The following is an 11,385-nucleotide window of genomic DNA, read 5'->3' on the forward strand; positions in this document are numbered from 1 at the left end:
GTATATTCGTTATCCCGTTGACCGTGGATTCGCTATATCGAACCTAGGGCCATTGTCATTAGCGTCCAGCTACCGCGTCCGATTGTCAATCTTGTATCAGCCATACTTGTGTAATAAATATCTGTGCGACAACCATGAACAACACTGGTGAAGATTCATTAAACGCCCCTAACGTCAACCCGACATATATATATACATGTCGGGTTGGCGTTAGGACTTGGGTTAAGGGCGCGTAATGAATCTTCGCCTGGGTTATTCATCGTTGTTGCACAATCGAGGTAACATTTATTAACACAGGTATAGATGGTACAAGATCGACAAGCGGCCGCGGTAACTAGACGCTAATGACAGTGACCTTAGGTTCGATGCGTCGAATCCACGGTCCACGGGATAACGGATATACTTTGCTTCAAAGTCTAAGTCGGACTCGACATACTCCTCGTGATACAAGGATTGCTTGATTAACTCTTTGTTGCGACGTGGATCATTCACCGATCGTACAAACACACTAGGTAACTGACTAATGAGACTGCAAGAAAGGGAATGACTTTCCTTCACGATGACGCTGCAGAGGAAGACTATAATGAGGTGTGCCTAAGGGCACGGAATCATCGGATTCATCGAGGAAAGTCTCCGCTGGGAGGGTGAGGGAAATGGACGTTGCTGTTAATTGGTTAATTTCTATGTTGGCGATTAGAAAAGAATGCTAGCCGCATTTGAGAAAGAGTTTCTAGCGGGAAGCGTCGTACGTGATGAAAGCAGATCTCCCGTATCTTCCCACAATAGGTGACATATTTACGGGCTGATAGAATATAAATTGTTTGTCAATCTGAAGGACTTTAGTTAACTAAATCCTAAGATTTGTAGCGGGTCCTCAGGCTAGCTGAACATTAACTGTGAATGATGCATCGACATCATCTTGATGTGGCGATCATCTTACCCAAAGAATGGGGTCTGTGTGTGGCGAGCCACAGGGCCGTTGGAATGTTTATTGTTAAGGGTCGGTACGGCTAATTCTTTAAAGAAGAGATATGCAACTCTATATCTCTGTTAGGTGGAACGTTCATCCCTTGACCGCGGCTACCTCGAGCCTAAGCTCATTATCTCAAGTTTCGAACGATTGTGTTTGGGTTATTTATAAATGCTACAGTATTGGGGTTTTTCCAAGTAATTCCAATGGGAGGGGGCCGGTATTCTTTCATCTCCGACATATATATATATATATATATATATATATATATATATATATATATATATATATTTATATTATATATATTATATTATATTTATATATATTTATATTAAATTTATATATATATTTATATATATATATATATATATATATATATATATATATATATATATAAATTTAAAGAATAAAAGAAATAAAAAATTTTCACTTCATGTTTTTGGTTTTTTGAACTTCTTATTCTTTTGAGATAAAATTAAAACAATTTACTCTAGATTATAATATATTAGTTCGTCCGAAATGTTTCTTTCGTTTTATAAGGAAATAAGGGATGTACAACATTTTTCGTGTTATATTATTTTATTGAATTACATATGATCCATATTTTTCTATCAAGATAAAGATCAGAACGTTTGATAGATTAGGTTTCATGTTTGTATAAAAATGCATCGTTGTAAAAGACATGTCTGTAAAAAAAAGACATTTCCCGGACAACCTAATACATATATCATAGATTATTTGCGAATATATCACAGATTTAATTAGATTTTAAGAGTTATATTATTTTATATTAAATAAATAGAATAACTTACTTGGTTTCGGTTTCTTGTAAAATGAAAGCGAAGTACCGGGGGATGGGCTAGAAATAATAAAGTCTATTTACAGGCGCTCTAGAAAGTAAGTTAACGATCTTACGTTTAAACTTCCAGCGGAAGCGTTAACTTACTTTCCGGGGCGACTGTATGTACCAATTACTTTAGATTGCGTAAGTTGCAAAAATGTACAGTGACGCAGTATTTTTTTATTTATAATATATATAAAACCACTTTTTGTTTCGTTTTATTTTCCTTTTAATTTAAACAGTATCGTTTTCACGCACTTGTTATATCTTTTAATAGATACTCTTTCTAATAATATACATATTTTATTTTTATTACATTTTCTATTATCCGGACGATCAATTAGATTTATCTATTTATTTATTTACTTTATCATAATATATTAGTAATGAAATGCCATTTTTCCAGACTCTATTCGTGAGATTGAGTAACTTTCATCGTGACGATATCATTGAAATGAAATATCTCTTTTTCAACGATGTGTTCGTGTCAGGTAGGATTTCTAACGAGAAAAACTATAAATTGACACAAAACATACAGAACTGTGGTCGTCATGGATGAGAATGTCGTAGATCGATTGCATCCTGTACTCTTACATTCGCATACAAATTGATAACTATCGCGTGGGTAACGACCTCTATAACATTCGTTGTCAGCACTTCCCCATTTTGCACACTCGCGTATTATTATGTACTCGTGAGAATTCATAAAATAATCTAAAAATTATGTGATTAGTTTATGATTGGTTTACAACTTATCTTCTATATCGCAAAAATATTTCCAAAAGCAAAGAAATAATAGTTTAATGTACGTGATACGAGTGAAAGATAATGGAACTTTCAAAACAACAGAAAGAAATAATTATAATAAAGAAAGAATAGATAAGAATATTATAATAAGAAAAGAAATGTGAAAGAGAAATTATGATTATCAACTTACATATGTACACAGCTTTACGACAAAATGCTTGTGACGAGGAGCATGGCTTCAAATATCTTATATCCGCCGTATTAATAGTGCAATCTTGATCCCTTTTACTGTTACATTGATAACACGTAATAGCTTTCGATTCTTCTTATGCGTGTCAATAACGTATCAGAAACGAATTTACGTATATAATAAGATTAATACAAAGTACGATAGTATTAACATCATTAATGAATAACATATTTTATATAGCAAACTTCTTACGCGCTTCTTCATTTTTATTTGTTATTTATATTTATAAAACAGAATATAACAAAATTTGGAATAAAGAAACGTTTGAAAATTTTTCCTACAATAGCCATAAAGAAAATCGAAACGATTAATAGAGCATTAAAGAAAATATTCAAAAAGAAACTTATTCTAAAAGTATTGTTTGCTTTATTTGTGTGGTTTATTGCTTCAATTATACTAACAGTCAGTATATATATATGTTTGCATTCTGCTTTATTCATAATTGATAAAAATATATTCTGTTTTATCTACAATTGATAAACATGATATTTCTTTTATGAAACTTACCTCTTTGGAATACAAATAAAAGCAACAGTACATGTAATATATTTACTTTTACATGCATTTTAAACTTTCTTTTCGTTTCTATATTTACAATTTATTTAACATTTGTTCACCAATTGTCGAATTTTCTCAAATTACAGTCATTTTATCTAAATTACTGCGACATTATCTTTTATTCGACTATCGTAATATGTAGCTGAAAGAATGATGAGAATAAATATTACTATTGAGAGTAATAATAATAATGATTAAAATATTATATAATCATACCTTGACAAATGTGACCGAAATGGAAAATTTATTTTCTGCACTTTTATCCACGTATTGCAACGCTTTACACAACTTTTTATATATTAACTTATACAGTAATAAATATTGCCCAAGCGAAACAGAAACAATTAATTTAATTTAACAATTTTTCACTAACTTTGACATAAAAATTTAGTAATTGCCTCTTAGACGTAAACGTGACAAAATCAATACATAGCTATTTTCGTGATGCGTGGAAAAATTTGTTTCTAAAGTGTCTTTAAATTTAATTTCATGTTATCACTAAACAGTGTTACCACTACAACCTTAAAATACAAAGAACTATAGAATAATGAGAGAAACTATAAAGTTTCATTGAAACAAAAATAATAATATTAGAAATGTTGAATTTAAAAAGGAGGATAGCTTAATTTATTATAGTTTCACTTATTTTTAAAGACTAAATTCAAATTATTATAATTTGAATCTTCATACAAAAAAGTGTAATTATAATAATTTAGCTAAATAGTAAATTTCAAAATCTTAAATATTAATATTTATATCATAGGATAGTTTCAGTTCTTTTAGATAAAATATAAGATAACGTATTTGTTACTGTTACGGAATAAAAATTTTATGTGGAAAAATTTGCAAGTAAATTAATATTTGAAAATTATTTAAATGCTTAATAAAAACGTAGAATTAAATTCCTATTTTGTTTCTTACTTGGAGAGGTAATATCACATTAAAAATATTTGTGTGGTATAAATATTCGTGTAATCTCATTTTTAATATGAGTATATTTAGATATATTATAACATTGATAATATTATATATGAAATGTCTACAATTATCAATTGATTCAAATATGATGATGAAATGTATAAATTTGTTGAATACCTAAAAATAGGGCAACTTTGTACTGTTGACAGCACACGTTATATACATGCTAGTTGTTTTAAGAGAAATACGTATTTCATATTCAAGATATGAAATATCTATTTCAATATCGTTATGTAAGACTATCGAATATGGATGAAAAACTTTAACTAAATGTTTATCATGCACGCTATTTTATATCCTTATGTAAGTTCGATGTAAATACAAATACTATAAAAAAGATTTTGTTTTGAGTTATGTTTATTAAGATACACGAATGTTTAACACAATTCAAACGAAATGTATTTTCTTAAACGACAGGCGAGTTAATAATGAAAGAGTGTCATTATACTGTATTTTACATCGTTTACAAGATGTATTTTTATTGTACTGTTATGTAATTCTATTTATTGACACGTGGAGGCTGAAGTTTGTACCTTTGAGTAGAGTGGCCTAAATAATGTAATCGATCTTCTACAAGAAAGTATTAAAATATTCATAATTCGTCTTAAAGATATTATGGAACTTTTCTATCTCTTAGAATGCATAGAATTTATAATTTATATTATATTTATTTATAAATTATGATACATATAAATCATTACACGTAAATTCTTGAAATAACGTGCAAAAATTGAAAAGAATATTCGTTGACAGTAACAGATTGCTCATTGTTAGTAGAGAAGTTATCACATTGTTACATTTTTAAAAGATTTCAGAACACTTATCACTTAAAGCATAATCATCGAAGTGGTGTCAGGGACTCACTATGTTGCTAAATAAGTTAAATACTAACTGCGACGAGCAACGTGCAGTGAACATCAGATCATATATATGACTTTCAGTAAATTCAATACGTTTCAGTTCTGCAACATTTTCACAGATTTTATTGCGAAAATAATTTCACTGTTTACATTAGCCACATCATATTCTTAAGAAGAAACATTCCACACCATATTCTTAAGAAGAAACATTCCATATCATATTCTTAAGAAAAAACATATACGTGTTCTAAATTAATGCAAACATTAAATAATAATAATACGCACATAAAAAATGTCAATCTAGTTATACAGGCAGAAATATTTCTCATAATTAAGCAACGAAATATTTCTTATTTTCTAATCAGTATTTCCCTGGAGCACGGAACATTATTTGTTATTATATATTACTGCCAATTTTATTCTCTTTTTTTATTTGTTTTTAATTAGCAACATATAAAAGACTTATCTTTATATCCAAATAGGACAAATAACAATAAGCTTAAGTATTTTGTTCTCGTTACTTCCGCTGGCGAATTTAAAAAAATAGGTCATAAGGAACGATGATTCAGAAGCTTAATAACAAGAGTGGAAAGATATCCTTCACGTTCCTTTCCGTATTGTTCGCGTGCAACTTATTACAGTAGCTTCCATGACATTTCATGACGTTCAGTGTGTCACAGGAAAAGGGATATTATCCACTTAGAGTATTCCAAACCACCACTTTACGCTCCATTTGAACATAAAGCTCTTCGTACCGCCCACGGCCTTCCCTATTTAACATCCAGCCCTGCCTTATCCGTCAAAACAATCGTATTTTTTATTATGGACGATTAAGGCTTTAGATTGCTACAGAAAGTTAACATTCTAATTAAACTTCCTAGTAGGAAGCAGGAACATTCCAACGATATTTGTTGTTTATTATCATACATAGTATATTTAACGTTACATCTGGATCATTTTTGATATTTCTTAAAAAATTAATTTGAATTTCGTTGAAACAGGATAGACAGACAACGTTTGTATGGTTCATCCCAAGGATAATCAATTCTGAACCTCTGAAACGACGAGATGATATACGCTGGCAAAATTTTAAGAGATTTCGCGGACAATTTCAAAATCGTTTTAAAAATTAACGAATTATCTTGAGTAAATTAAAAAATTGTAATACTATCCATTTGTATGACATAAACGTCGAGATTGCAAAATCGTATCGGAGAAAGACTGCCAAATTAAGTGAGCATATTAGTGCGCATGGGTGAACTCGATTTTCATGATAATTTAAGAAGAAAAATTATACAGGATGTTTCGCAAAATAGATTTAACTTTAAAGTGTTGATTTCAATGTTCGCCTCTGTTTCTGTACACGATTGTGTTCATAATCACGAATAATGTTGTAAATTGTTATTTACCATCCTACCAGTTGCCGATACGAGCTATCAGTTTGAATTGGTTTATCGATATTGGATAAAACGCAGGCATACTTGCTACATTTTCCAGATCAACTTTCTCGAAGGCCAGTCCTTATTTAAGAGAACGTCGGTCTTTGTTACGAACCAATCTTTTTTTTTTTTTATAAGAAATCATACCCTGCTTGATAATTCTACGACACTTTCCAAAACACCCCGCGCATCTCCTGTAACAAAATACTTCAATTAGATTTCTGGTATTTATTAGTTACCATCAATAGGACTATGGAGTATTTTATACGTAGACTTATCGTTACTAGCGATATTTTTAGCGAAAATAAAAAGCGTGTAATCACTGAAACACAGTAAAAATCAATCCCAGGTAGCAGCAATCCTTCTACTGACTGTTGGTTAAAAATATTGATTTCTTGATATGGCGAGCATAGCAACAACGGTAGAAAATCTGTGCAACGCAACGTGGAAAACGGGAATCCAAATCGCGGACCGTAAGAAGCGACGAAGCTTTCGCGCGACCGTGGCTAGATCGTTTGGTCCTTGGATTATTCGTTGGGGCGAGATCGTTTTTCCCATTCGTCTCGCCTCGTCTTATCGACCTTAGTATTCCTCGCGCGCAATCACGTATTCATGATTCTATCAGTGGTGTAAGCATCGTCGCCTTAGTTGCGGGCTTGCGCTGCAATCGCGCCGAACGACAGCCAACGCGAACAGTGCTTCAGCAGCTGTCGAGGCCGGATGGTTGGCCTCGTCAACCCCTGATCTGACCGCGTTCTCTCTCTTTCCCGCCGCTCGGTCGCGCGTAATCTACGCCAGTGACCGCGAGGAACGTTAATCGTAGAAGGACGTGCCAGGATAATACCGAAACCAACATGAAGCGCTTTCTCATCCTTGTCGTTTGCCTATTGGTCATTCTCGGTTTTTATGGTAAGCGTCTACGCGTCGAGTCTGTGCTGTCTTTGGTTCAACGATCGGGGCGGGTTTACGAGACTGCTTCTTATCGATCCTCGTATCCTTCTCTAACAGACCTACTTTCATCGCCATTTCCTTGTTTTTCTTCTTTTTTCTTTGTTTTTTGTTTTTTTTTTTTTATAGTCGTATAATCGTATAAAAGTTCATCTCCTGAATCGCATCGTTCAGTGTGTGACGTAACTGATAAATAGTTCGTTTTCCGTTGCTCTACGATAACACTTCGTTATGTTAACTTACATTCTTTAATTGAAAACATAATTACTGTACTTGTTTCGATTTGATTGTACAATGTGCTAGTATATTATGTAATTTTTCTTTTATGTTTTTTATATCTTTCTTGGCCACGACTACCTAAATACAATTGAAAAATATAACATAAATTAATCGAAATTCGCGACACATTTGCTTTTAATATATAATTCTTATTCCCTTTTCCTCCATGTTTGCCCTATTCCTTTTAACTCTCGTCAATAAAGTGATGGTATACCCTATTCAAAAAGTGGATCAACTAGCTTCCTCGTTCGAGGGAAGCGTTTAAATGCGACATCGTTGTTTCAGCTGATTTAATAATAAGGACGAGCGTGTATAATATGCCGTATGTTTGCGGAAGCAATTGAATATTAAATAATCTTCATGAAGTTAAACGATCGAAATTGTATGCTCCAAAAAGTACCTATAATTTCGCGGTTTGATTTAACCAAATGAACTGGTGGGAACGTTAGTGAGATCAATGACGACCAGCTATGCGCAAAGCAGTTTTCACATACACGATACATTCCAAGCCACTTGTATAAAATTTCATGTTTATCGTGGAATATAAAACTCAAGAACAGAAAGTGGTTACTTACATCGATATCAATATTGAAATGATATTCGACACTTTTATAATTATCCTTTCGCTTCTAACATTTCTTAATTTACAGTCCGTTTAATCTCTTAGGTGATTATGATGTTTATTGCTATGTTAGTTCGTTATTTAAATTTTACTGTTAGACGTTCGTTATTTATGTCCTGTTACGCTCAGAAAAATGAATGACCGTAGAGACAAGATTAAAACACGAAGACAAACGCGTAAACTTATTGTAGCTATGCCTTTCCAGGCCAGATAGCTGCATTGATTTTTATATCAGTAAGGTCGGAAGTACAATGAACCTTTATTCAATGAGAATGTATACCATTTCGAAACGTTTCCTGGTTTTTATAAAACAAACTTCATGAAAGACAGCTAAATTACGATGCTCTATGGTAATCCGAGTGTCCAAACGTTGACCCATATAAACAGACGCGTATACATAACGACAACAAATTATTCAATTGTGCTGACATAAAACGCATTTGGAAGAAGATAGTACCACGATCCCCCTAGTATAAAAGTTTAAATTATTGTATTATCTTCGTTTCACAGTGACCTCTCTTATCAACCATCCGATAATATTTTTATCACCTTCGTGTTTCATGTAATTACGAAACTGAATATAAATTATCTATGCTACCGCAATGCGGATAATACCGAGTCATATTAAAACAATTGTCATGTAAATTTATCTGCGCTAATGAAGATACTATAAGTTTCATTAATATGGAAGATGTAGTTATATCGAAATCACAACTAGTTATCCAAATCTGTATTTTTATACGACGAGAAGTCGACAAAACAACTGCAAAAAATAGAACCTACTCGGAGATTCATTTCTTTTCATTTCTTTCGTATATTTTTGCCTACTATCTCTTCGCCTATTGTTCTCTTTTGTGCATTTTTACAGCTTTTAATTTTTCATAAATATATGGACACCCGAAATTTATTTATAGCTTTAAGAGAATAATCTTTTGTGAGGGAAGAATTTTTAAGCAAATTATTATTATGTTCCAGGCATAAACGCGATGCAATGCTATCTTTGCAACAGTCACAACGATAGTCGATGCGCCGATGAAACTCCACCCGACGCCCTCAAAAAAGATTGCTCCGACCTCAAAAACGGCTCGAAGTATACCATGTGCCGAAAGATTACGCAAGTAATTGAGTTCAGCGTTAATGGACGTAAGTGACATTTAGATCCTTGGAAAAAGAAAATCTTTCTTAAATTATAGTTCTTATAATATTTCTGAAATATTCTTCAATTTATTTTAATATTTCATTTAATATGAAATATCTCTAATATAAATTCTTAATCGTCTTTATTTATATTCGTTTTATGTTATCTTATTTCGATACCATTAAGATACGTTTCAACAAAAAATTGATGAAGGGAACGGCAACTGTAACAACTACGATGCTAACAATACCAATTCTTTAGAGAACCAGTAACTTTAATAGGCTACTATAACTTTAGTGCGCTATTACTATTAACCTAGACTAATACAGTATCCTTATTACGTTGTAGAAAATTGCAATACGTGGTCACGCACCAGCGTGATTAGCGCAATATCAGTTATGATACGGTACTGGCTCAAGTAATTTGATATTTCGCACACAACATCCAATATAACTTATTAGTTTCATGATATCGTATCGATTATTAGTAAATAATATAGACTGAACTATTACTATGTGTTTGAAACAGTTCCACCTGATACCCGAGTCATAAGAGGTTGCGGATGGGAGGAATCAAGTTATAAAGGAAGGTGTTACCAAAGAAGCGGTTTTGGCGGTCGTCAGGAAGTCTGTTCGTGTTTGACAGACTTTTGTAACACAGCAACACCAAACGTTTTACCACCGACGTCTCTGATTCTGTCGTGTGTTATTGGCAGTGTTCTTTTAGCATACATTCGTAATTAATTTTGAGAAAATTAATATACTCTCGACCAGTCGACGAAGAAATGCGTCCGAGATCGTTAGTACCTGCAAGCAGCTTCGACTTCGCATTTTAACGGATCGGAAGTAAGCGAAAGTGGAGAGGACGATGCGTTTCAGAGCGAATACTATCTCACACACTTCCCACACTTTCGTCATCAATGAAAGAAAAAAGCGTATAAAACAATCGAAACAGCACTTAAAGCGCAAAATGTCTTCTTCTATCTAGAATTTCACGTTGCATCTCGAGAACAAACGCTGGCGATATCGAAATGTTCGAACGAACGGAAAAATTCTCGACGAGAATACGCTTCATTCGAGATTCTAAAGACACTGCGGTGGCTTTCTGCCTCCGGCTGTCCATCGGTTCAAGATTACAGTAGTTTTAGACGAGATACTCCCGCTGTTCCTGATTATCTGGACGTTTCCAAGTGAAATATACCAAGGAGAAAAATTAATGTAATTACTAATCTCTTACGTATAATTGCTTTGATAATATCGCTATAGAAATAATCGAAGAATATATAAGAGCGTGTCTTAGGAAAGTAAATAGATATTTCTATCGAGAAAGTATCGCATACATACATCTGCTAACGCGTTCTATAGTGATATTCGTATATAAATTTTTAACGAGATAATTTAGATATTTACATATCTTAGACAAGCTTTCACGAAAAGATCGTGCAGAGATTCAGGAACGGCGTGATCTTTGGTACTTTTTGCGAAATGTCGAACAGCTTGGCGAGCACTCCTCGATCATGCATAAATCTTCTTGAAAATCTTCAATTTAGGTGCTGAAGGTGTGACGACAGTCACATTGTGTTCACTCGACAATTTTCTGCATAGAGCTTAAGAATGATATTACATATCTAATAATTACGCAACTTGTTGAAAGTCTATATGTTGTGACAACCTTCGCGAAAAAAAACATCTGTATGATATGTTTTTGTGCGAAGCGAGAAAAATATATCAGGGTTGCCGTTGCGGAGAATACCGA

General features: G+C 32.9%; 2 protein-coding genes across 2 annotated transcripts; one reads left to right on the forward strand and one right to left on the reverse strand.

Annotated features, from left to right (window-relative positions):
• Positions 1 to 2,298: 2,298 nt before the first annotated feature.
• LOC132909108 (uncharacterized) lies at positions 2,299 to 3,012 on the reverse strand. Its single transcript, XM_060963699.1, has 3 exons — positions 2,994 to 3,012; positions 2,749 to 2,880; positions 2,299 to 2,525 (listed from the first exon to the last, which is right to left on the reverse strand). The coding sequence occupies exons 1-3, from the start codon at positions 3,010 to 3,012 to the stop codon at positions 2,299 to 2,301; spliced, it is 378 nt and encodes a 125-aa protein (XP_060819682.1).
• Positions 3,013 to 7,277: 4,265 nt separating this feature from the next.
• Positions 7,278 to 11,379, forward strand: LOC132908946 (uncharacterized). The gene is made up of 3 exons (XM_060963411.1): positions 7,278 to 7,552; positions 9,468 to 9,635; positions 10,159 to 11,379. The coding sequence occupies exons 1-3, from the start codon at positions 7,498 to 7,500 to the stop codon at positions 10,371 to 10,373; spliced, it is 438 nt and encodes a 145-aa protein (XP_060819394.1). The 5' UTR covers positions 7,278 to 7,497; the 3' UTR covers positions 10,374 to 11,379.
• Positions 11,380 to 11,385: the final 6 nt, after the last annotated feature.

This window comes from Bombus pascuorum, chromosome 7 (genome assembly GCF_905332965.1).
Source record: "Bombus pascuorum chromosome 7, iyBomPasc1.1, whole genome shotgun sequence".
Lineage (NCBI taxonomy): Eukaryota > Metazoa > Arthropoda > Insecta > Hymenoptera > Apidae > Bombus > Bombus pascuorum.

Bases quoted from the DNA above. Each gene is read 5' to 3' on its own strand.
- LOC132909108 (XM_060963699.1), bottom strand. The intron at 2,526-2,748 runs GTAAGTTGATAA...CATAATTTTTAG, and splicing joins TCGTAAAGCTGTGTACATAT to ATTATTTTATGAATTCTCAC.
- LOC132908946 (XM_060963411.1), top strand. From the start codon at position 7,498: ATGAAGCGCTTTCTCATCCTTGTCGTTTGCCTATTGGTCATTCTCGGT. The intron at 7,553-9,467 runs GTAAGCGTCTAC...ATTATGTTCCAG, and splicing joins GGTCATTCTCGGTTTTTATG to GCATAAACGCGATGCAATGC. The intron at 9,636-10,158 runs GTAAGTGACATT...TGTTTGAAACAG, and splicing joins TGAGTTCAGCGTTAATGGAC to TTCCACCTGATACCCGAGTC.